General features: G+C 40.8%; 1 protein-coding gene across 3 annotated transcripts; it reads left to right on the top strand.

Annotated features, from left to right (window-relative positions):
* Positions 1-491: 491 nt before the first annotated feature.
* Positions 492-26,284, top strand: FSD1L (fibronectin type III and SPRY domain containing 1 like). 3 transcript variants are annotated; one of them, XM_058823577.1, is made up of 14 exons: positions 492-579; positions 4,996-5,091; positions 5,971-6,102; positions 6,634-6,735; positions 9,200-9,222; positions 12,192-12,313; positions 13,869-14,078; positions 14,427-14,525; positions 15,826-15,952; positions 17,578-17,610; positions 20,800-20,897; positions 21,337-21,588; positions 21,932-22,020; positions 23,436-26,284. In XM_058823577.1, exons 1-14 carry the CDS (start codon positions 565-567, stop codon positions 23,553-23,555), a joined length of 1,518 nt encoding a protein of 505 aa, XP_058679560.1. In that variant the 5' UTR covers positions 492-564; the 3' UTR covers positions 23,556-26,284. The 3 variants fall into 3 exon arrangements, with proteins under 3 accessions (XP_058679560.1, XP_058679562.1, XP_058679561.1); XM_058823579.1 differs by lacking the exon at positions 17,578-17,610 and having other exon boundaries at positions 20,803-20,897; XM_058823578.1 differs by lacking the exon at positions 17,578-17,610.
* The last annotated feature ends 85 nt before the right edge of the window (positions 26,285-26,369 follow it).

Below are 26,369 nucleotides of genomic sequence, written 5' to 3'. Positions count from 1 at the left end.
GGTGAGCTGACCAGTGCCCTGCCATCCTCAGTGGAAAAACTGAGGGGGAAGACCTGGTGTGAAGTTTATGGCACCAGCAAAACGAGTTTGGAGGTATTTATATAGCTTGGAGGTATCAATATGGATTGGAGATTTTGGTGTGGATTTGAGATATTGGTATGGATCAGAGGTATTGATATGGTGTGGAGGTATTCGTATGGATTGGAGATACTGGTATAGATTGGAGGTATGGGGATGAATTGGAGATATCGGTATGGGTTGGAGGTATTGATATGGTTTGGAGGTACCGGTATGGGTTGGAGATATCGGTATGGATTGACGAGACGCTTTCTCAGTGCGAACAGGGCACCGCCTCCCCCGCCGCCCATCTCCGCGCCAGGGCCGGGACTCGAACCCGCGCCGCGGAAGCTGCGGGCGGGGCGCGCAGGCGCGCGCAGGCGCGGTGCGTGCGGGGCGGGGCGGGGCGCGCGGGCGCTCATCCCGCGGGAGCGGCGGCGGCGCCGGGAGCGCGTCCCCGCTCCGCGCGTCCCCGCTGCGCCGGCCCGGCCGCACCGAGCCGCAGACATGGACGAGGAGCGGGTGAGTCCCGGCGGGGCAGGGGCTGCGGCCGCCCGGGAGACAAGCGGGGCGTTTCCCCGGCCATCCCCGGCGCTCGGCCTGGGAAGAGGCTTGGCGCGGTGCGGGAGGGATGCTGCCGGCGGAGTTGTGGGGGATCCCGGGTCCGCTTCCCTGCTGGGTGTGTCTCCCTCCGTGTGGAGACGTTCCGGTGTGAGCCTGCTCTGCCGCAGGGATTGGATTGGTGCTTCCCAGCCCTGGCTGTTCCGCCGTTCTGGAATGAAGTGCTCCAGCGGTTGTGGAGCTCTTTCATTCTGTGTATTCCTGTCATAAGTAATTATGGTGCGTGCGTAAGCCCTTCTGTTTGCCGTTGATGTCATCTAGTGTTGAAAGGAACTAATGCATAAAAAGGGTTTTGTTGGGGATTTTTATTTTTTTTTCCCCGCTGCGGTTGCTGCCCTGTAATTCCTTCCTCCCATTTCTTGCCATCAGACCCCTCGGGATTCTCACCGAAGGGCGGAGATGCGCGCACCCAAGCGTTGGGGCTTTCCTGAACAGATATTCCTGTGCAGAAGGTTGTGGCTCAGCCTCTTGGCTTCCAGTCCCTCAGTGCAGAAGGGCATCCTCTGTGTCCTGTGGATGCCGTGCTTTCCTCAGCTTGGGAATGGGTCTGTGCCTGTGGGGCCTGAGTGATTTGATGCTGATAATGAAATGGACAGATCTGAAATTTGGTGCTGATGATGAAATTGACAGATCTCAAATTTACTGTAAATTACGGAAATTGACAGTAATTTTCTCTTGCTAAAGCCAAGCCCCAGCGCTGTAGGAATTGCTGGGAAGTTACTGAGGAAATTAACCTTATCCCTGTCAGATACAGAACTTGGTGTGAGTTCACAGCTGGCAGCCCAAACCTTCAGCAAATCCAGCTCCTCCTCCTAAGCAAGCAACACCCTAAATCACAAAACACTGCAATTCTGTATAACTTATTTTGTATAAAGCTTATTTATGCTAATATCTCCAAAGGTGTGCTTTGGAATGTGAGATGTGAAATGCCATAATAGGTGTGTTTCTGGTAGAAACAGTCAATTTGGGTCTGTCTGCCTGCTCCATGTGAGATTTGTCCCTCTGGGGGAAGAATAAATGAGGAGTGCCCCGTTGTGGGTGCTCCAGGCTTGATCATATTTGAATTCCATAGGTTCTGGATGCAGCAGTAGAACTGCAGTGGATCTTGTGTTTTACAGTACCTTCTCTGCCAAGGGTTAATTTGGTAATGTCACCTGTACTGTACGGAGTTCTTCAAACTCTGGCAGCCTCACTGTGTTGACAAGTGCAGGAGTTTAAATTAATGGAAGCTAAGCAAGCATGACCTCCTTGAAATTCGATCTGGATATGAAGGTTATAATGTGTCATGATTTTGTCCTAGACCCAGGAGTGTTTCAGAAACTGTTCTGCCTGCAGTCAGCTTGTGAGCCTTCAGTGTGATCTTGAGCAACTTTGTAACTTCCTTCTTATGCAGCATTGCCGTGATTGTTTAATTTATCATAATTTAGTTTTCTATGAGGTGCCTGTCTGCTCCAAGAGGTGCCATGTCCTGTTAGTTACTCACTTTCAAAGGTGGGTGTTCTTTTTTTATCCACCTGACAAGACTACAAACTACATGTTGTAGGGCTTCCTTTTATTTTTTCTATAATTTTTTACTCTTCTTCCTTTGCTCATCTACACTCTTGCATGTTTGGGTTGTTTTTCTTTTTTCCCCCTAGCAGAGTGCATCAGATTCAGAGAGGAAAATTAGGACACAGAAAGGAGAAGCATCATGAAGCTCCCTGGCAGCAGCAAAAATTACCTCTGTAATAAACATTTCATAATGCTTTGAAAATCCATTTGAAACTGACCTCACATAGAGAGGCCAGAGAGAAAGCTCAAAGAAAATTGGTTGTAATAGAATTCTGTGAAATACTGCATTCATCAGTGGGCAGTAGAATTAAATGTCCTTTTGTGCAGAAATACCAAGAAACTTTACTGGGCTTAGTGCTGTTGAGATTCTTCTATAAACTAATGTAAAACCTAGGCTTCATCTGCTGCTTACATTGGTAATTTTTCTAGAAGCCTTTTTTCCATTAAATTACACTGGCTTTTCAGAAATTCCTCTTAAGGGAAGAAATGGAAATATTGGAGCATGTTTTTAATTTGGCATGTATGGTATGCCAGGAAGGAAATCTATTTATTGCTTATTAGTGAAGAGAAAATTATGTTGGAAAATAGAGTAAGATAGTGGTTCCTAAGGGCAGCCTTTGTTGTTCTGGTGGCATTGGTGTTTTAGAAAAACTCTCTCTAGTATTGGTGGATACATTTAAAGAGCATTCAAACTCATTAAAATTTCACCAAACCTGGTTGAATTTCACAATAGAGAACATGGGTAGCTTACTTAAAAAGAGCCATACCAACCCACATTTAGTCAGCTAACTGTAACTTTAGGTGGAAATCTTCTCTAACAGCTGGCTTGCAGCTGCTGCCGTGCATTTGGCTGTGCAAAGGCCTTTTAAATGTTCCTCACACATGGGTACTCCCCTTTAACCAGGATGTGGCTATAAAAGCAAGCAAAATTTTCAGCACTGCACACAGGAACACTTTTCCCCCGTGTGCTGCAGCTGAGTAAGCCCTGAGATCCGTGCTGAAAGAGGATTGTGGGTTTTCCGTGTTCATCCAAATTGACAGTTGTGCTCATAGGATCTAAGGCTTATCTCGAGGCTATCTGGCCCGTGGAAACAATTGCCTCTGGTCAGTGGTGAGTGCAGAAGCAGCTGGCTGGACAATGGCTATTCATCTGGCATTCTGATGTGTACAGAACTGCCTTCAGACGTGCTCGTTAATGAAGTGGTCAAGATTTTCTGTGCCTCTGTTTCCTGTGAGAAGCCCAGGTGCTGTTTCTGTTCCCCCAGAGTCCAGACCTGAGTCACTGCTGTCTGTTCTGTTCCCTCTGTGTGTAACACCATCCAGCACCTGTGGTAAAGGCACTAAAATTTGTTTTTTTCTATTTGTGGTTTAACTTCCTGAGTTTGGCACTATTAAACAGGCAGGGGCTGGAGTGCCCATAAATATCTCGTGGGAGATTTGTTGGCAACTGCCCTGGGAGGTGTCAGGGGAAAGAGGAAGGAGCAGAGCTTAGGAATAATTGAGAAGTTCTTTAAATCTGATGTAGTGTTGAGGTTCACTGTGGGTGCTGTGAAAGGATAAAACATTTTTCTTGCTTTTAGCAAACAAATGTGATCTCAGTACTACATTGTTATTGAGAAATTTCTTCTTGGAGGGACTTCTGCAACATCCCTTTGGTGGTCTGGCTGTTTTTAAGGTGTATTTTATTATCTTCCTGCGCCTTGGTTTTCTAAATTTTATCAAGTAACAACATGAGGATGAGCAATTGAAACTCTGGATCAGCTGAATAATAATGTATTAATTAAGACAATGTTTACATGTCTTTTTAGAGTTAGATTTGCTTCTAAAACTTCTTATCAGCCAGCCTGAGTTAAACTACAGAAAATTCCTAGTTAACTCCTCATATTATCCTTTATTTTTACTTACATATCCTGATACGCTTTAATAATTCAATTTTACTTAAAATTCTTGAACAATACAACTTGACTTAATTTTATTGAGTACCAGGGATTGATGTGTTTTTGTCAAATTCTTAGACTATGTGACTAGCTGTTCAACGAAATTAGACTTGTTGGTCTTAGGTAATTTAAAGTAAGTTTTGATGTACTTTAATAGTTTGCTGGTTTGGTATGTGTTTTGTAAGCTGAATCTACTGCTTTTTGAACAGCTGGGATGCACATCCCTGAGATAACCTTCTCTTTCTCAGCTGTCAGTAAGCTTTCCTCTTTGAGGTCGCTTTTAATTGGAATATAGAAATTAGTCACCCACAATGTTTTCTCACTTGTAGAATAAGTTTACAAATGACTTTAAGAGATTTATTCTGCATGTAGAATAAACCGTCAGCATGGTTATTTCACAGTAGCTTCTTTTGACATGAGGAGATCTCAGCTTTTCTTCTGGGTTTCCTTTTACCAGCTTTAAAAATTTTCTTTATTGGTTTTCTGTTTGGCTGCACAAGCACCAGCTTTTTCATCTGGAGAAGCTGTGGTGCCAGTGGGTATTTGGTGCAGGTCACTTATGTAGAAAAACATGTCAAACAGTGGGGTATCTTAAAGCAGGTTCTTGATTTCTCTCAGACTAACACCTCAAGATCTTTAATGCTTCCTAGAGGTCTAATATTCTTTCACTGTCCTTAGAAAATGCCTTTTCTCATCCTGTCAGAACTGAATTTGCTGCAGCTGGAATGTCTGGGGTGAATTTTCATGTACGTTTAAATGGTGATGATTTGAGAAAAAAATTGCAAGACAATTTTTTTACAACTTCTCTCACTTGTTTTTGTAATTCTAGGAGACTCTGCAAAGGATTGTCAGTACTCTAGTGAACAAAAATGATGAAATTCACAACTTCATTGACATGCTGAACCATACAATATCAAATGTTCAGGTATTTATTTTAGGGTTCCCAGCTTGTATCTGTGAGGAGGGCACCTTTGCACTTTTGTTAGTCTCAGACTCTGTGTAGTGTCTAAAAGATGGGCTGTGAGAATCCCATTCAAAATACATCTTCATGTTGGACCTAGATAGAAAAACATTTTATTTTTTAAGTCTGTCTCTAGATGACAGGTGTGGTGGCTTTGCATTTTGTCTGAAGAGGTTTTGTATAAAACAAAACCTCTTTTCCTTTGTGTGGGAAAGATAATCTTTAATCTGATGCAAGATCTGAGTCTCCCATTAGTGGGAAATAGTCTGTATTTTCAGATTTCTGCTCTGTTTGGCAGACTGAAAAATGATAACCCAGAGAAAATTGTTTAGTCTTTCTGTTTTCACCAGTTTCAAATTGTTGGGCTCAAGTTTAGAGTTAGATGTTGTTGTTAGAGCATCTGCATGAGGATGAGGTTTAGGTCCCTTCAGCCTGTCAATCAGCCAAAAGTTGTTTCATCCTGAAGCTGAGTCAGGTTGGCTGCAGGAATGGAAATTATCCAGCAAATCTTTAAACTGCCTTCTTGAGTGCAGATTTTAGCATCAAATGAAATATTTTTATTTGGAACTGGGCAACCACCTCCTTCCAAATATCTAGTGATCCATATACAATTTTGTGAGGAAAATCAAGGTTTTTGGCATGGAACAAAGTTGCCAAGTGTGCTGATTTTGTGCAAGTTAGGAGACTGTTAGATCATTCCTAATATTTTTTCCCTTTTTGATAAGCTGAGAAGCAGTTGCAGGGTATCCAATGGCCGTGGTAAAACGTGTGTAGGGAATTGTGTGACCTTCAGTTTCTTGACATTGTTTCCAGTGTAAACAACATTTTCAATTCTCCTCTCAGGTAAACTCCTCTAATGCCATCAGTGAGCTGGATGAGGAGTTTGATGGTCTGTACTCTGTGCTACATGAGATGAAGGGGAGCATGGCCAACACTATTCAGCAAGAAGAAGCTCGTAAAATTCAAGCTCTGCAGGTAAATAAATAATTCCTCCTGAAAAAATCTTGCAGCTGAAAAGAAGCATTTTAAAACTTCCTCTGTTCCTGTTATACTATCCCCATTTGTTACACAGCAATATTGATTTTCAGGATTGTCTTGTGACAGTTCCAGAGCTGGTAAAGTCACCATCTTTTTCAAGGCTATTGCTACACAGTCATTCAGTGATGAAGTGCAGCCCTGTAAATAGAAATTGTAGTGCACATGAATGTAAGTGTTTATTTCTCTGCTTTCTGAAACCCTGAAGCTGGGGGAAACAGGACATTGAAATTAAATCTGGCTTTTAAGTCAGGCTTCAGCTTTCCCCCCCTTGGAGTTGTGGGATGTGCCAAGTGTCACTGTGCACTTGTCAAGCACAGTGAAGTGAGGGCGCTGTCAGGGGCCTTGGTTATATAAGGGAATAAGTTGTCACAAATGCAGAACAAATCCGTGGAGTTCCTAGGACTAGTGCCTCACAAACTGCTGTTTTGGTAGGAATACATTACATTATTCTTCCTGCTTTTGCTCCAGGATCAGCTGAGCCAGTGCAGCCGTGCCCTGGAGAGCTCAGAAGAGCTGCTGGAACTTGCTGTGCAGTCGCTGGACATAAAGAACCCCGTGGAGCTCTTAGAGGTAGAAAACATTGACTGGATGTGTGTGAGACAGGTGTTGGCATCTGTCTCTATTTGAAATATCCTTTGCATTACTCTCCTGGATACTGCAAACTTACCACCTGTACTTGGAGTGAGGATAGACAGGCATATAAAATACTGCTCTGCTGAAAAGCCAAGTTAAACACTGTAGTCCTGAATTTTTATGCAATTTCTGATAAAACAAGTTGGCTCTTTTCTTATTTAGGGTAATGGGATGGGAATACAGTACCTTCTCCTGGACAGCTGTCATTGTTAAGCAAACTTGCACAATGACCCAGAAAGCGAGGGTGAAATAACATGTATCTAACTGGAAGAATATACTTGCAAATTAAGGAAACAGTTCCACATATCCCCTGAATCAGTACAGTCATGCTTGCTACAGTAATCCTGCTGGTAGCACTGGGATCAGCCGCACCAAATCCAAGGCCCAGTTACTTTTTTTCTCTCTACATTTTAACAGGAACAAGGACACAAGTCAATTTAAAAGAGTGAGGGGGAAAGACACTGTCTTCCTGTATCAGTTTTACCTTTGGCTGCATGTTTGTGTGCTGTCGTGCTTTCTGGGTGCCAGCTTTAATTTATTTGCCTCTAAGAACACCAATTCCTAAACAGTATTTTTCTTCAACTGGAGTTGTCCTTTCTGCCTTGTAGCAAGAAATTAATTTGGCTCTTCAACTCTGTGCAAAACGCAGCTTTGACTTTCTTGGAAGTTGTTCTATTTCAGATTTCTCTAATGCTTTTTTTTTTCCAATCAAACACACCAAGGAAAGCTGTCTGAGCATTTGATGGGGGAAAACCTCTTCAGATTTGGAGTCTGAAGATTAAGATACTGAAATCCAATTCAGTGAGCTCTAATATGTAGGATTTGATACTGGTATTACACTTGTGCACTCGGGGATGACATTTTAAGGTAATATTGCCTTGGCTATTAGGCAGCTGATTGTATTGCTCTCCTCGTAGGAGAAGCAAGTGTTCCTGAAGGGGCAGCTCCAGCCCTGACTGTCGTATATTCACAAATTTTCCTTGGATATTCCAGTAAATCAGTTCAGGAGCAACTAGCATAAGATTATTTTATTTTTTTTCCCCCTATGTTATATTTTTGAGGCTTTATTCTCGGAATTAATTTACCTGGGAGTCAAAAGAAACATGAGTGGCAGATGGCAGGAGGATTCAGTGTTTAGGTAGGATGTGATCAGGCACTGCTGGGCAGCTGCTGTGGGATGAGCTGATCCTGCTCTGTCAGTGGCCTGGAAACAAAATTAAGTCAGTGAAGTTAAGCTGGGACTGTTTTGCGGAAGATGTTGAGTCCTGGCTCTCTCATCTTTTACAAGACATGGAGGTGAAACCCAAGGATTTTGTTGGGAAGTATCTGTGTTTTATGTCGTGTAGGAAAATCAGTCAGTAATTCTTAGAGTAACTTTGTTTTGAGGTAAAGCAAAGCTACTTCTTAAACTAAATTATTTCTAAACACTTGGTTTGGTTTTTTTCTGCTTCCCATTTTAGAAATATATAATCAATTTTATAGCAGGGACAGCCTGATTTTCTATTTATTTTTCTCAGTGTGATTTGTATTTAGTGAAAAATTGGGAAGTTCTCCACTTTTTACTTCAAACTGGGAAGCTGCCTGATGTTTCTTGTCTCTTTGAAAGGGAAAATGATTCAGCTGAGCGAGCAATTGGATCAAGGAGCAGTGTTGAAGTAAGACTTCAACAGACACAACCAAGCCCTCACTACTTCAGCAATAATCTTTTGTCTTAAGTTTGCAACTCCTTTTGGTGAAAGAGAGAGAATTTTTGCCTTTCAACGTACCAGTTGATATTTGTCTTTTAAATGTCATCACTTCTGCATCTGCTTCAGTGCTATTATTTGAGAAGAGCTAATTGCTGTTATTTTTGAATGCTGACATACAGAGAGAGTTTTATTATACCTTTGCAACAACAATTTCTAACTTTTGGAACAAAAGTTAGAATAACTTGTTTTTTTCTTATTGCTCAGGGCATCCATCTGGGGTGTGTAGTTCAGCAAGTCAGGAATGGTTAATGTCACAAATAAGCACCTAGTTTCACAGAAAATACCATGGCAGTTAAATGTTAATGGCTTGGTTCTGTAGCTCTTTTAAAAAGCCATGGAGAGTAACTCTAAATGATTAAGAGAAATCTGAGAACACAAAGTCACACTCAGAAAGTTGAGTAATTTGGAGTTGGTTTGGTGTGGTTCTGGAAATCAGTTTTTTTCCCCATCAGATGTTACAGTGTTGCTGTGCTAACCCATGCTATTAACACTTCACGGGCAGTTTATTTTGAGAAAAATGTTAAACTCATTTTGAGCTTCAAATCTGAGCAATGCAGCAGAGATTGTTCTTGGCCTTCTTGCATGCTACTGCCATTGATACTTGCATGGAAATACTAACTACTTTCTCTCTCTTCTCCCTGACATGCATCAAGGCTTCCAGACAGATCAAAGATAGGTACAGTACAAAATCTATCACTTTTGTGTCTTTGAATTAATCTTATCCTTGAAAATGCATTTACTGTAAAAGGGACATAGTCAGCTTTAATCAAATTCGTTGACTCTTTTCTAAGTGTTAGTTATCACAGCATCTGAGAGGGAACTAAACACTTCTCTGCTGCTCGTGTCGTATGGTTTTTCCTGGCTTTCCATAACTTTAAATAAAAAGATATTTCTGATGCAGGGAAGTGGACTGCATCAACTGCTGCTGCATCAACTGCTGCTGCAATTATTGTCTTTGAATATATATGTATATCATTAATTATTATTGTTAATAAGCTTATTATTAATACCTCATGGCTGAAATTTAATGATGTTTCAAGCTGACTCTGACCCTTTTAGTTGTGAGAGAATCTTGTTGGGTTTTTTTTGTTTTTCAAGTACTTAAAGACTTTTGGTAGTTAATTTTTCTTCAAAATGTAAAAAGTCTTGTAGCTGCTGAAATACTTCTGGTGACACTAGTACAATGAAATTATTTCTGGTAGCTTTTCTTTGAACAATTGTTTAAAAAGCAAAACTTGGCTGTATCAAAATGAATACTAAGGCCATTTTCTTCACTTGGAAGAATGTTAACTCTATTCTAAGAGTATGACCTTCTGGTTCGGAAAGCCTTCTGTGATGTACATAATATTTTGAGAAGCAGCTCACAGGATGTTGTTGCTTTTTTGGACGAAATAGGTTGGCTTTCAATGTTCAAGGTTTCCAGTGAAGGCTCTGATTTACTACATTCTCTGAACTTCTGTGTAAAATGAGTAATTGTTAGAGTTTAATTTAATCTTTGCTTTTCCAGAGGTAAAGATTTGGTATCCTTAACAGGTCAGAGGGAGAGTGGATAGTGTTAATGATGGGACCCTTTAGTACTTTTGTCATTAATAAGTATCTTCTTCTGGTTTCCTGAAATTATCCTGAAATTTCAAATTATCACCAAATCCTTTGTAGTTCTCTATCCAAGATTGGTGTATGAGCAGAAGGTGAAAAGTTGTCTGAGGCCCACTGTTCCCTGGTGTTCTCTTGCTGCTAATAAGAGGATTATTCTTCCTTAAGGAGAGATTTTCTCTACCCATCTGGCTGAGCACTGATGTGCTAGGCAGCCCGTGCTGAATTTCAGAGTGTGAGCTTTGTCTTGGGAAATCAATTGAATTGTCTTTCATGATGTTCAGCTCAGTCTCACAATTGTCTCATACCCCAAAATTGCAAAGCTCATCACTTCTGACTTGCATATATCTTTAATATCCAACTTCACATTTCCTCTTCCTTCCACACTACCAGATATTTTTTGTTTTTCAGTGTTCTTTGATGTATCTGTGGTTAGCATGCAATCTTTCTTACATAGTGGTGGAGTGCAGGAAGGAATATGTGTTAGGTGTTCTAAAGGTGCCACACATCAGTGGGTGTAAAATGGATTCAGGTCTTAGCAGTTGACTTTTGTGGTGTATATATTACTTTGTAGTTGAGAATCTTTTTTGTAAAGGAGGAGTTGGGATCTCTATGCTGTCTGAATCAGTGTTACTCAAAATCTGCTTCATGGCCTGGTATCTTCAGAATTAGAAAATTACATGAGAGCCTTGTTTTTTATTGGGATTTTTTGGTAGTGTAGTTGGAGTACAAAAATGTCTTGGGAGCCTTCATAATAGTATTCAGCTAAGATTTCAGGAGTGTAAATGGGAGCTGTGCTTCACAGAATCCCAGGATGGGTTTGGTTGGAAGGGACCATGGTGGGTGATCTGGTCCCACCTCCCTGCCCCAGCAGGGTGACCCCAGAGCATGTGGCACAGGATTGTGTCCAGGTTCTGGAATATCTTCAGTGAAGAGAAACTCCACAGCCTCTCAGGGCTTGGTCACTGCACAGGGAAGGAGTTCTACCTCGTGTCCAGGTGCAACTTCCTGGCATTCCATTCCTCTTGTCCCATTGTCCCTACAGAGCAGAGCCTGGACCCTGCTCTGCCCCACCCTGCAGACAGGGACACCCAGGGCTGAGGCCCCTCTCAGTTGGGGCTCCTCTCCAGGCTGAGCAGCCCCAGCTCCCCCAGCCTTTCCTGGTGAGGGAGATGCCCCAGGCCCCTCCTTACCCCCACAGCCTTGGCTGGCCCTCTCCAGGAGCTCTGTGTCCCTCCTGCCCTGAGGATCCAGAGCTGGACACGGCCCTCCAGAGGTGCCTCCAGGGCTGGGCAGAGGGGCAGGATCCCTCCCTGACCTGCTGGCAATGCCCTCCCAAGGGCACTCCAGGATCCCCTTGGCCTCCTTGTCCCCAGGGCGCTCTGCTGGCTCAGGGACAGCTCTTTGTCCCCCAGGAGCTGCAGGTCCTTCTCTGCAGAGCTGTTTGTGCTGGTGCTTGGGGTTATTCCTGCCCAGCTGCAGGACTCTGCATTTCCTTTCTTGAATTAAGGTCCTTCAGTGTTTAGTGTATCTTGTAAAATTGTTCTGGTGCTTGCATGTTCTAATTCACAGCTTGAAAAATCTCTTAATTCCCTGATAAAGGTAATAGATAGATATAATATCAGCATAGTCAGCTTGTTAATTTCTGTTTAGAAATGCATAAACATGATCCTGAGTATGCACTACTTCAAACTTTTCATACTTGCTGAATTTATGTCAAGTGATATGAATTGTGTTTTGTTTCTTATCCAGGTTTTTTTGTCACTAGTTAAGAGTTTTAAACTCATCTCTAGTCATCTCCTTAGTATTTATTTGCTTAGTAATATGGAACAGCTGGTAGCTCACACCATTATTCTGAGACAGTCACATTAGCAAAACTTTCTATTTTGAGTGTGCTAAATGGTAAACAATTATGTGTTAGAAAAATGTTCTAACCTTTGATCGGTGGTTTGACGTCAGTGATACAGATTGTCTGATTGCTGTTTTGGAAAATGGGATATGGGACTTGACAATGGGAAATACATTTTGCTAATGCTGCTTTCTTGGCTTCAGTGTCACAGTGGCTTCAGCATTCCGCCTCTCTCTGAAACCAAAAGTCAGTGATAGTATGACTCATATGATGGTGGACTTTGCCCTGGAGAAGAGGATGCTCCAAGCTGTGAAGTTTTTGCCAGGTAAAAACCATATCCAGCGAGTTTAATTTGTTGCTACATGAACAGCTTGCTATATTTAAACCAACTAAACAAAAGAAAATTGCGCCTCTTGCACCCTAATAAACAATTTTTTCAGAGTACCTAAACTCATTCTTACTCATTGTATGTTAAATTGGTTACCTGGAGGAGGAGAGTTTTCTAGTTTTATTGTGTTGATTTCTACACAAGACACCATTTTGGAAAACAGTATTGGTCTCAGAAGTGAGAGTGAGTCTTCTGGACCATGTTTTTTCATGAGTTGTCATGAGTTGTCCTCTGTACTCTGTGAAGTTACCTGAGGTTTCTTAGGACTGTCCATGCCGGCTTGATCCTAAGTGACACCCCAAAGTCCTGCTCATGTGCAGGAGTGTTATGTGTGAAACTGTAAACTTACACATTGCTTGCAAGAGTGGTGACATAGTCTGAAATACAGGTGAGGGGCAGTCCACTATATAGTGATACTTCCATATTGCAAATTGTGTATTAATCCATCTGTTCCTGTTTGATAGCAGACTTGGGTGCATTAGACCAGTGTGTGTCTTTCATGCCTTTTTAATCCTATTGCTTTCCAATCTAAAACACTTTGCCCTTGGTTGTTACTGAGAATATATTGACAAGAGCACTGCTGGCAGGGATGTAAAGTTGTTTCGTCTCTAGGTCATGAATCCAAATCTGTTAAGGACTTGGCAGCATCACTTTTCATTTCTGCCCCATGTGTTGCAGATACAGTATGTGGTAGCAGGTGTGGTAAATGACCACTGTTATTCCTGGTGGTCATCTGGCAGTGTCCAGGCAGAAATTCACCTTCTAGTCTTGGACTCTGGGTGTCAATCACTGCCCTGCATTTCACAGTGCATGTGTTCAACAGAGTGCAAAGATCTAACAGCAAGTGTGAGCAAAGTTTTGCATCTCGATAAAGGTATTATTTAGTGTGACTCTTACACATTTTCCCTTGTTAAATATATAGGAATTTGAAATGGGCCTCTGATTTGTTAACAGGAAAATTCACTGTCAGGATATCAATCTTGCCTTTTCTGCTGTAGTGCTGTGCTTCCAAATTACTCAGACACCAAAAGCTCCAACTGAAAACAGTAAAACTTCTTTTTCATTTCCTGCAGCAAAAGTCTTCCTTGCATGTCCTTTAGACTCTACAAATACTATCTAAATGCCTTCTTTTTCAAAACTTTTTTTCCACAGATTTAAGTGCTCTTTGATTTCATGTAAGTAGAATTTTGTTGCCTGTAAACAAAACTTCAGTCTTTAGTGGAACTTAGGAACTGTTTCCCCCCTCCTTTCAAGGCAAAGGGGTGAAAAGAAAGGAAAACTGGGTAACTGAAGAGAAACTAGTGCAAAATGTTAGTGTCTGTAGTGATGAAAATAATTATAAGTGATGCTGTGTGAGGGGTGCAGCTGAATTTACCTTCCACAGACATAGGAACAGAAGTTTGCTTCTTGGTGTTGTTCCTGTAGGTTCATATTTTTAAGTCCACTCTACTCTAGCCTTTTCAAACTGACCTGTGTGCTTGTGTTTCTGCAGTCCCTAAAGCTCCAGAGATAGATGTAGCAGCGTGTCTGGTTGCTGACAACTGCATAACAATATCGTGGAGGATGCCTGAGGAGGACAGCAGAATTGATCATTTTGTGCTGGAGTATAGGAAAACCAACTTTGATGGGCTCCCTCGACTAAAAGGGGAACAGCATTGGGAGCTGGTTGACTACATTAAAGCTACTCAGTACACATTATCAGGTAAAGGTTTTTTATGCTTGAAACCCAAGAATATTGATATAACTCTTTATGCTTGGAAGTTTTGCAGAATGCCCATTTTTCTGCATGTAATGAAGCTGCCATTATATCACATTAGTCATGTGTGACTGATGTACATATTGTACATGTTGTACAATAACAGTTCTGTCTTTTATTTTGACTTTGAGGTTTTATCAAAAGTTGTGTGTTAAATGAAGTTCACACTGGTATTCAAGCATGTTTTTTGCAGATTGAGATAAATGAAAGGCAGCTACATGGGGATGGATCTCAGTCTTGTAGGAGTCATCAGTAATAAACACAACTTCAAATTTGTAAACATTTGCTTTGTAGGTCTGAGATTTGATACAAAATACATGAACCTTAGAGTACAAGCTTGCAACAAAGCTGTGGCAGGTGAATACTCTGACCCCGTGACTCTGGAAACCAAAGGTAAAGTTTAAAAAACCCCTGACCCTTATCTGTGGTGAAAATCCTGCACTTAAACTTCCCTGCCTTCATATATGAACCTGTTATGTTCAGTCTGCTTCTGCATGAGCCCTGCTGAAACACTTCCTAAGTGGAAAGAGAAACAACTGTAAAGGATTAAGAAGCTTATTGGCACAGAGCTGCCCTTTTGGCATCCAGACCCTGAAAAAAATGGGGCAGTTAATGTCACTTCCTCAAAAAGCTTGGCATTGGTTGCTTTGAACTGTAGAGTGACAGTCCCATGTGCTGCTGCATGATGCCAACATACAGCATTGTGGGTGACTCTTTGGGCATCTAAACAGTTGGTATGATTATCCTGTTATTAGTGGCAGACAGCATTCTGTAACTAGAAGTTGCTGGAAAGGGTTTTCTTGACTTTGTAGCTGCAGTTTCTCTTCACTGTCAATATTTAAAAAGCTAGCAACTTCCAATTGCCTAAGGTGTGCAGTCGTGATGTTAGTTGATGTGAGAATTGTTAGGGTGGCTTTCTAACATTCTGTAAATAAACTGAAAGAGAAATTTCTTGGAAGGGATGTTTTGTGACAGAACACAAATCTTGGCTATTAAGGTGAGAGAGTGATCCTGAGGTTTGGTATAAAGGGCAAAATGACTGATATCAACTATATAATTTATATAAATATAAATTCTCTTCCTTTTGAATGTTATTTCATAGGAAAGAGCTGTATACACTTTGAATGAGTGGATGGGCATTCTGGTAACTTTTTAACAATTATTTTAATATTCTTAAGCAGCAGTCATTGTCAGAGACATAGTATCTGTTTAATAGCCACATAATTCCCTAGTCCAGTACCAGAAAACTAATTCTGGTTTTGATCGTCTGGGCAGTTACCATGCTTCCCATATTATTTTCATTATTCGTGGGTGAACATTTTGTTCACTTTCTTTAATAATCAACCCAGAGAAAATCAATTTCCTTGTGCGTGTGCTTAACCTGACTGTTGTTTACACTCGTGCATTTTTGAGCTCTAAACTCTTAAAAATCTCAGATATATGTTCTTTCAGGGTCAGTCTGTAATATCTGGTGATATCAGGATGTTTATAAAACAGTCTGTGAATATATTTAGGTAATTGAGCCTGTATTACTTTTTTGGATTCCAAGTGTCAGACTGAAAAGCTGCTGTTTCCATTATGCTCAATAAAACTCTGCTCGCTGTGCTCAATAAAACATTTTTACTACTGCTTCTATCATTTTCTCTGAATAACCATTATACCATTTCACTGTTTTCTGTTTTGTCTTGACCAGCATTTGTGTTCAGTTTGGACAGTACTTCATCTCATCTGAACTTGAAAGTTGAAGACACCTATGTTGAATGGGATCCTACTGGAGGCAAAGGCCAAGAAAAAATAAAAGGGAAGGAAAATAAAAATAGGTAAGGCCTCTGTTTTGTAAGTGTCTGGCATATCATCTTGCAGTTCAAGGAAGAGGACAGGAATGAATTAAAGCACTTGGGGACAGTGGGACATGAAGGGAATTTTCATTCAGAAGTGTTTCTTTGGAAGAAATTTTAATTTTTTTCATTTCCCTTCCTCTGCCACACTGATGCAGGGGCTAGATTTGTGTCATAATTGTTAAATAATATTTCTTTATTTAAAAAATGCATTTGTTAGGGTATCATTCAGTGTACTGAGCTAAGGTGTAGTTGTGGTGGACTGACCTTGGTTTCCCACCTCCTCTATGGCTTCTCCTTCTCCTGCTACCTAAACCTTGCCAGATAAGGCCAGGGCAGTAGATAAGGTAAATGTGAACAGGCAGCTGATGGAATTCTGTGTTTACTAGTGTTGCAGCTCAATTCTGGTCAATAGACAGCATTTCTACTATGAAAAATTAAGGGAAGAGCTGACTGCCTTGCCTTTTGGAGAAAGAAGAGGTTAAATAAAACTGGTACTATATATAGGTGATGTCTGAATTTATCTCAAACCCTCATTGGAGGGGAAAAAGTAGCAATAAAACAAAACAGACAGCAAAAGCTAATGGATAATGAAACATAACTATTGTGGATGTGGCAGCTCTAAACATACTGCTTTCATCCAGGAAAAGCACTTAACTTCAGCAGAGCTCTTGGTGGATTTGTTGGATGTCTGCTGTTCTGAGTCTTTGGATAAACACTGTTGGAAGGATGTTTAACTCTGTCAACTGTGGCTGAGCCTTGAATATTTCCAGGGATGAAGAATGTATGGATGAGGAATGTGTTAACTTGCTAGCCCTCTGTTTCAGGCCACTTTTATGGGAGGGGAGGAATATCCTGGTACCTGACTGGAATCCCCTGTGGTGCAGTGACTCCCAGGTGCTTCTCACCCACCGGTGTGACCCCTGTGAGGACAGCCTGGCTTGATCTTCTCTGCTCCCCTTCCTGTTGCCTCATTAAAGACAGCAGTTGGTTCTTGTCTTTCTCAGGCAGAGCAAACCCCATTGTCTTTCTGTGCCCCAGACCTTAACTGTGGTGTTGGCTCTCCACAGACTTGCTCTGCTATGTTAGGGTGTAAATTTGAGGAGCCCAGACCTGGACACAGCTGCCAAAAGGACAGGAGAAGTCACTTGCCTTGGGCTCCTGGTCACTGTGTTGGGACTGCAGGCTGAGTGTGGCTGTCTGTGATGGCACTGGGCACTGTTGTTGTCACCTTCTGCTTCCCACACTCTTCAGTGGCTTTCCCCCAGCCTATCCTGCTGTGTGGATTTCCCTCACCTGGAGGGCTGTGAGCCTGGTGTTCAGCTGGATCTGTGCAGAGCCCAAGCCCCACTCCCAGTCTGTCCCTCACCTCTTGGGCTTTTGTGGATACTCTGTGGGATTGTGTTCACACAAATGGCTTCTCCCTCAGCCATGGTTTATTGACTTTCCATAGTCAGAGTTGGAGATAATTTATGAACAAATACATTCTCCACAGGCATATATTGCCAGAAGCGTGACAGAATAACTTCTATTAGCATTTTAAAACTGGGGATAATTTACTCTAGTGGTAGAACAGTTCTTTAATGACTACTTATTTCTGTCGACAGTGGCCAGAATCCTCTGCTGAAGAGCAATAGAAGGTGATAATATACCTCTTATTCCTAGGATCTAGCGCCTAGTTTTGTTGGGAATCTGTGCTACTTCCCTTTGCTTGATGTCATGAGAAACAAATCTAATAGCCTTTATCAGTAACAGTGCACATGTGCATGTAGAAGTTATTTTGCAGTTTAATTTGGATTCATAGAGATGACCTATTCTCCAGTGACTGGAAGAGAGTCTTTCTGGAAGGATTCATCCTAATGTGTATGAAACTTGATTTGCAATGGGTGGAAGGGCATCCTGTGTTTAAACGTTGATCCAAAGATCCCTGTTACTTACAGACATATTGATGCTTCCTTAACCCTTTGGCAAATTTGTTACAAATATGATAAAGGTCTCCTTTCTGAGAACTTTAAAATATTTTTTTGTGCTTATTTTTGAACCTCAAAATCCTCTTTGCTTCTGAAATTGTGCTGTAGCTGTTACCAGGCACCAGAAGGTAAGAAGTAAGTGTTTTTACATGTTTGAAGAGAATGAAGCATATGTTAAAAGCTTCATGGTCATTCCAATTGCAGAACCAAGTGTTTGAATGAGAAGGCCTTTTTTTTTTTTTTTGAGATGTAAAGTTAGGTAAAATATTCTCCTGTTCTTTGTGCAGTTGTGTTTTTCTGGTGTCACATCTTTTCTTTTTTTTTTTTTTTAATAAAACATCTTTTTAAGAAATTGCTTTTCCCATTTTTGATATCTTGCTCTCTTTTGCTGGTTTAGAAGTTGTGGGACTAAAAGAAGTGCCCAGGATCCTAATTTATTACATTTTAGTCCCCTGTTATTCATCTATCAGGTGGATCAATCTCTGATTTGAAATCAGAAGTAAAGAAAAGCTTATGCAAAAAGCAAAATAAGCTCCTGAAGCCATTCCGTTTCAATTGTTCTACTACACAAATTATGGCAATTTGTGCTAAACTAAATTTAAAAAATGTCTTGGAGATGCTTCTATCTGCTCAGCTCAGGGAATTTTACACCTTGCTCTCTCTTTGTAGCTATCAGTAGAGAACTTCCCTAGTTCTTGGCTCTGCTTTGCTGGAAGGACATGGTCACATGTTCAATTTTGCATCTCAGACTGAGCTTTTCTAGCAGGGGATTTAGATGAGCTTTGTTCTTGTAGGAGGCTTTTATTCCCACCTGAAAACATCTGTGGGATGTCTGTGTTAGAAGGGAAATTTGGAGCTGCCTCCAGGGGAGCTGGCTCCATGGAGGTGGGTAAAAACTGTAGTGTAGTTATTTTAAACAAAAAATGTGCCATTTTGGAGAGTTGGAAATACACAATCACAACAAAATTCTTAATTATCTTTCATTTATTAGACCAGAAAATAGCCTCTCAATGCTTTCTGATCTCCTTCCTTGACCTTTCTTCTCCAGAAGAGAATATATGTTGTGTGGAGTATATTCTGAAATGGATAAGGAAATGGGGACTAATTGCAGTGCTGTAGGCAACATGAGACAAACCATGAGACAAGAATATCTGGCCACTGAGTATTGGAAGAAATGTGTCAGTTACTGGCTAATAAGGACTGTGCTCTACTGGAAAACAGGCACAAAACTGAATTCCTGCTATGAAATTTGCTGCCTTCCATTGGAAGGGAGATGTAAGCACTGTGGAGGAAAGGAAGCCTGAGCAACTGGTTTTTTGCAGCTTCTATGTCAAATGGTCACTGTAGTTTTCTGAACTGATAAAGGCTATTAAATTGTGAGAGGACAAAGCACATGCAGTGGCCATTTACAGACTTGAGCAAAGTAAATGATACCAAGAAGCTTTTAATGCTTTCTTAACCTTTTGAAAATTCTAGCAAAGTGCCTCCATTTTTCTTATTGTGATTCTCTAAATGGCCACATTGCTACATTGCTTTCTGCATAGCCCATTTGTACTGGGTCTAATAGAAAATTTTCAGCAGCATTTGTTGGGAATGTGAGTGATGTCTGATGCACATGAAGCAGGTTGGAATCTGCAGAGTGCCTCCCTCTGAAATTATGCTTTAATTCTTGGCTTTGCTATTTTTTTTTCATGCTATCACTTGCTAACTTTTTCCTTTGGTAAGTAAACCACAGCATCCCCCATATTTACAAAATCCAAAAGCACTTGATGTGATGCACCTGTGCAATGTACACTTTGTGTGTCTCTTGTGAGCACATTGGAAGCAGAGTTGTCTTCTGTTACATGCTAAATAGTGATGCTTGAGTAAACAGCTTTTTCATCACTAGTTTTTTTTGTAGGCTTCTGTAAATGGAATTAAAAAATGGTCATGAACTAGATTTTAGCATACATACATCTGGCAGCGTAGTATTACTTAGCTTTTGATTCTTATGTGACTTTATTTTCATGGTGGTATTAGGAAAAAGGGACATATCCCAAACCTTTCTGGAATGGTTTTTGAGAATAGTGAATGAATTGGAAAGAAAACAAGCTGAACTTCACTGCATTAATGGACTGGACATTAATGGACATTAATAAAAGTAGCAAGTAGCTTTAGCAAATAGTACCTGAAGGAGCAGCTGGAGAGAAAACTCTTCTGTAGGTGATATTTCTTCCAAGGCCAATATGTGATAGTCTCCAGAGGATGAGAAATTAAAAATTACTTCTCAAGTGTACTTGAGAGACTGACTTTGTACTTTTTTGGGGTTTTTGTCAATGAAATTAAACAGTACAATTGTACAGCTCTTTCTGAGAAGTTAGAATTCTTTGCTACTGATTCCCTTTAAAGTAGTAAGCAGATGTGATTCTCTGTCTACTGAGGAGTATTGCAAATGGCCCTCACTCAGTTTAATGGTTAAATTATTGGTAATTATTTTTGAGGGCCTAACTGAGGTTAAAAAAAGTCTGAAAACCTCATTAGGTTAAAATTATTCTTTTATACAACTGATTGCTCATTGGAATATTCTCCATCCTGAAGTGTTTCATTCAAACCACGTGCCACACATCTGCTTTACCCCCCTGCTCTGTTTCCATTCTCAGCTGCCTCTGAACCTGTATTTTTACAACATTCTCTATGTTTTCTTCTGTCACCTCTTCCCTCTCTGCTGTTGTGCATGCATGCTGTTAGAGGCGTCAACTAATGTGTCCTTTCTAGAGTGTTTGTGTGTGTGTCTCTTGCACCACCTGACGGGCTCAGGGACACCTGAGTGTGCACTTCTGTGGCCGTGCCCAGGTTTTGAGTGGTTGATCTCTCCTTCAGAAGCAACACAGCGTCTCCCAAGAGATCCACTAACAGCCCAAGGGCCTTGTCGAGGGGCAGCCGGGATCGCTTTGCTGGTGAATCCTACACCGTGCTGGGTGAGCTGAACTCGTTTGCTCCGTTAGGAAAGGGCACATCAGGCAAGAACTAGAGGGGAAGTTTGTGGTTGTTCAAGGCTGTGTACTCAAAATTGTCCTGCCTGGAGCAGTTTGTCCATGTAACACAAAAATTTTGTGTTTTCAGCTCTGCTTTGGATTACAAAGCTCTTAGTGACCGGCATGCACTGCTTTTAAACGTAAATTGGTGTTAAATGTATCTCATTGTAATGAACGTAGCTAAATACACTCTTATTATTCTGTTTTATGTTTATATTCTATTGTACAATTTTCTTGTTCCTTATAGTTCAGATTTCTTTGCCTTAAAACAAAATAGAGAAGACATCACTGCTACCTATTAGGAAGGCAGCACACCTTAGTAAGGTACACTCAGTTGTAATTAACTACTCTCAGCTGTAATTAAATGTATTTCTGTTGTTAGGAGACACTGCTGTTGAAAGTGGACAGCATTACTGGGAAGTGAGAGCCCAGAAGGACTGCAAATCCTACAGCGTGGGAGTAACGTACAGAAACCTGGGGAAGTTTGACCAGCTGGGAAAGACTAATTCCAGCTGGTGCATCCATATCAACAACTGGCTGCAAACCACCTTCTCAGCCAAGCATAACAATAAAGCAAAGACTCTTGATATACCTGTCCCAGACAGAATAGGAGTATACTGTGACTTCGATGGAGGTAAATTTCTCCTTAGGAGATTTAGTAGAAAAGAGTTAGTTACTATTTCTGTTGAGCTGGAGCAGTCCAAGGCTGAGGAAGTGCATTACTTCCAGACTGATCCAGTCTTTCGTGACAGCACAGACCTTAAGTGCTTGTCATGCCAAATGACAGAGTTCATCTGTGTGACACAGCTACTGAAATTCAGAGAAAATAATGAATTTTCATTCTTGAGGACTGCACTTAGCATGTCCTCGAAAAGAATAAATTTTTTTGTACAAGTTAGACAGCAACTGCATCTTTATCTATGTTTAAGCTGAATTTCAACTTGTTCTCTGTCTTTCTTTCTCTCTCTCTCTTTTAGGTCAGCTTTCATTTTATAATGCAAGCTCAAAGGCATTGTTACACACCTTCAGAACAAAGTTTACCCAACCATTGCTACCAGGCTTCATGGTCAGTATCTATAAAATCTTGCCATTTCTAGCACTGAATTCAGTTTTACTTGTGTGTTTTTTTTTTAAAGAAGGAAACTGCATGCGCTTGGTTTGGCTGGCTAGTAATTTTTAAAAGTGTTTAACTGTTCTCTTTTGGATTTTGTGTGGTGCTTACAGTGGCACCCCAGCAGGACTCTGCACCTGGATGTCTCAGCTGTGTAAACAGAAGTCATTAAATTGTGTGTATGAAATTAACAGCACATTGCAGTGGCTGAGGAGCCCACTGCAGTAACTGATCTGAACTGATGGAGCCCAGGATGCTCTGAGCCACCAGAGCAGGTGTCATGGGACAGAACAGCTCCCGATGCTTTCCAGTGGGGAAAAAAAGTCTCCACCTTCCACATCCTTAAAAGCTCAGTGGGATTTTCTTGCCAGTCAGTTCAGTGCCCTGCATAACCTTTTCTTGTCGCTCTAAGATAATTGGCAACAACTTTCTGCAGTGTTGAAGGCACAAACCTTGCCCAAAACACACAGGGGAAGGATTAGTTACTATTAATTTTCCTTTAATTTTATTTAAATAATTAATTAAGCTAATTTGGGAGGCCTCAGCTGTGTTGTAAGGTGCTATCACATGCATCATGCTTTGGGAGCAGGGTGTGTGTATGCCTGGGATTTTAACAGGTCTAGATTTTTTCATGGCTGTTTATTTGCTTTGCTGATCCTTTTCAGCACAGGGGGAAAAGAGCAGCTTCAGAACTACAGGGAATACATGTGTTAGCCATTCCCGAGCATAGCAAAGGCTGACTCATGTAAATTCAGTTCCCAGGTCATCTGGGGAAACTGTTGCTTGCCAAAATTCAGGCTGTCCCTCTGCACCTCACACAGCCAGTGCCTCACAGGGTGACAGCAGCCTTACTGACAGAACAGGACAAGTGAAAATGACAAACTACTTAATTGCAGCTCTCAAACTTATTTATAATAATGAAGATACAGCATTCTTTCATGTGCAGAATAGTAGTTGCTGACACCTGTGCCCCTGACGCTTCTTAATTTTTTTTTTGTAATATGTTTATGCTGACATAATTATAGCATGACTTGACAAAAATAAGTACTGCTTTGAGGCACTGGAGCATATTGAGAGTTGCTTTTCATTGTCACTTTACTTGCTGCTGGCAACATTTGCCTTCAAAGAATTTTTCTAGTTAGGAGCAAGTGATTTGAGTGCTAGGTCTTTGTTATAAACTTAGTTATGAATCATAGTATGTGAAGCATCTTAGATTTATGGACTTGAAAATCAGCATGTCTGTGATTGTAATATTTTACAGAGGGCTGTGACAGAGGACACACAGCTGTGTTTGTGGTAGTTAATTGTGGGATGGGAGGAGAGGGATGTGTTTGGTCCATAATGCAGATTTTTTTCCTTTTCTCCCCCAGATCTGGTGTGGTGGCCTCACAGTGATGACTGGATTGCAGGTGCCAAGTGCTGTGAAAACTCTTCAGAAGAGTGAAAATGGATTGGGTGGTTCAACAAGCAGCCTAAATAATGTTGCCTAGTAATGTCTGTTTAAAACTTCTGCTGCTGAATGTTTTTGTTTCTCTGTGTAGCTACTACTCACGGAAGCTTGTGAGCATTGGATTTTACTGGGTTTGCTACCTTCTGCTGTTTAGGGCCCAGGTACTGATAGTTGCAAAGGTTTTGGGGCTAAAGTGTTAGGAACCAGTGCAGGGAATCCAGAAAAATGTCAGAAAGCTGAACTGTTGCCTATTTAAAAAAAAAGAAAAGAAGCCAAGAACTGTTAGTATGGACTTTTCTAATACTGTATTCAAGCATTTTGTTACAGACTTGAATATTAATTTTGTTATAAATACTATTCTTCTATGAAGAATATAGCAAATGCAATTTTTTAGCTCTCCTAATGGAAATTACTTAACTGTGTATTTAATAATTAAATAATTAATGCTAGGCTTGCCATTAAAATTTGTGATTTCTGAGATGCATTTTGAAAACAGACTGATTTGCTGGCCTATCCTGGCAAAATACCACAGCAGCATGGTTTCAGAAGGATATTATAAGAATGTCTAGGCCTGGTATGAAGAAACAGTAAGAGCAGGCTGTGATTATCTCCCCTAGTGGAATAAAATCCTCCTGTTTTCCATGAGTAACTCCTTTTTAAAACCATGTGTATTGATATTGGCTCCTGTTTGTCACCATTGCATTAATTGCATTCTAATTACATTAGAAAATTATGTATAGATGTTCCATTGCCTTGACCCCTGTTTGCAAGCCTAGTAAAACAGTAGTCAAATGATTCATAGTAATGGGAGAGCTAAAAAAAGAAAAAAAAAATCATGTTATATTCTTCGTGGAAAATCCCAGCTTGTCAGTGGGAATTACTAGGTTATTACAGGCTTTTTTAATCTGCTTTTTTCCCTCTAATCAAGCCGAGGAGCCTATAAATAGTTTTCAGGTACACTCGTGAATCAGGTGTTTCCTAACTGAAGATTGTTTTCTGGTATCACCTGAAAACTGCTATAAATTCATGGTCCATAATGATTTGGCTCATTTGCTGCTGGGCCAATATATTTTCCTTCTGTATATCCTTTAACCCATAGAACCATAAACATCTAATCGTGTTAAACCTCAATATTACCAATGGCTCCTTTCTGTCCATCACAATTTCTCAAGAGAAGGAGAAATTCCTTGAGACACCTTCTAATAAACTGGCTATGATGTTCAGTGAAAAAGTTGAAAAGTAACAAGGAAATGCAATTACCTGTTCTGGAAAGTGTTATTTTTCTTGAGGAATCATGAAGTTGACAGGTTGGCTGAGCCCTAAATGTTTATTTTGTATCGGGAACTTAAGCATTTCTTAATTATTTGCATTGTGAACTTGTAATCTCTTTTTGCAGAGGAAAGTACAAACTAGTTCTCCCAGTTTAACTGTACCTTCTTCTGCGTGTTCTGTTGCTTGGGCTTTGGGACAAAGATACTCAGAAGTGACGTGGTTCTTGGTCAACAGTGTTTGAATCTGCTTTACACATTATCTGCAGGTGTTATTGTTATGCAAGTACTCTGTGTAAAACCTTTTCTCTTTCCATTTTACTGCAATGGACACCTGACTAGGAGTTCTTGGGGATAAATTGCTACAAACTCAGTTTTGCAGCCAGCTCTAGTCCGGGGATATGGTGCCCAGGCACCAGGACAGACTGGCGCCTCCTCATCACCATTCATCCACTTGTCTTGATCATCATGGATGTTCAGCTGCAGTTCCTCTTCAAATTTCCCTCTGTGGAAAGAAAGGGGATGTTTACAAACAGCTAATGTGTTGTGAGAACCATGAGTATTATCCAGCCCTCCACAAGAGCATTCAAAATATGCAGCTGTTTTTTTTGTTTGTTTTTTTTTTCCTCTTTTTAGCAAGTTGTAGTATAGCCTGCAAGGTGAATTTGCACCGATGTAAAAATGTAAATTTTTCTTTTAACAGTTAGTTAGAGGAAAGCTTGGGAGTGTTTCATACTGTGACTTGTGACTTGCAAGTTTTGGTTTAACCCATGTCCTAGGTGAACCTTAACATGTGACATTTTACCCTTAAAAGGATGGATTTGTTATATAATAGTTTGCACAGATGTCAAATTTTTGCTGCTAACATCTAGTCCAGTTGTCTTTAGTAAATGGGGATATGAAGAATTGCCTTAAGCACTTTAGATATTTTTTGTTTTACACTTTTTTTTTTTCTGGACTAGTGTCTCTCCAGCACCCATCATCATAGGAAGATGAGCGACACCACACTGCTCCCAGTGATGCTTTTTGTTGCAGTTGGTGCAGGGTTTGTGCTTGCAGCTGGACAGGGATGCCTGGAGCCTGTGGAATTACCTTTTCCTTTGGGAATCCACTTTCAGGGATTTGGAGAGGGGTGGCTCCTTGGCAGTGGATCACATTTTTTTGAAGGTCTGCAGTTCAATCCACCAGGCTTATTTACTGCAATGAAGCCAATGGAGCCAATACTGCATGGTGGCAAAACAGGAGTTTTCTGCTCTATGACCAAAAGGAGATGCTTAATTTTTTCCTTCTTTTTCTTTTTAAGTAGTTACTGCTGGTATTCTGAAGGTATTTTAACTCTGAAAGCCTGACTTTTGAGGAACTAAAGGTTTCCTTGAGGTATTAATACATCAGATGAGCATAACTGCTGTTGTCCCATGGAAAACTAAGAACTGTGTTTTAACTGCAGCTAGGGATGTCAGTGTCAGACAGGATGATTAAAAAAAAAAAAAAAAAAAAAAAACAAACAAAAAAAACCTTCTGGGGATATAAATGCTTCTGCAAATACCAAACAGGCAGGGCAGAGGTGGCAGGTTCATTTTTCAGAA

This window comes from Ammospiza caudacuta, chromosome Z (genome assembly GCF_027887145.1).
Source record: "Ammospiza caudacuta isolate bAmmCau1 chromosome Z, bAmmCau1.pri, whole genome shotgun sequence".
Classification (NCBI taxonomy): Eukaryota; Metazoa; Chordata; class Aves; order Passeriformes; family Passerellidae; genus Ammospiza; species Ammospiza caudacuta.
This window is presented reverse-complemented; position numbering and strand designations above follow the sequence as displayed.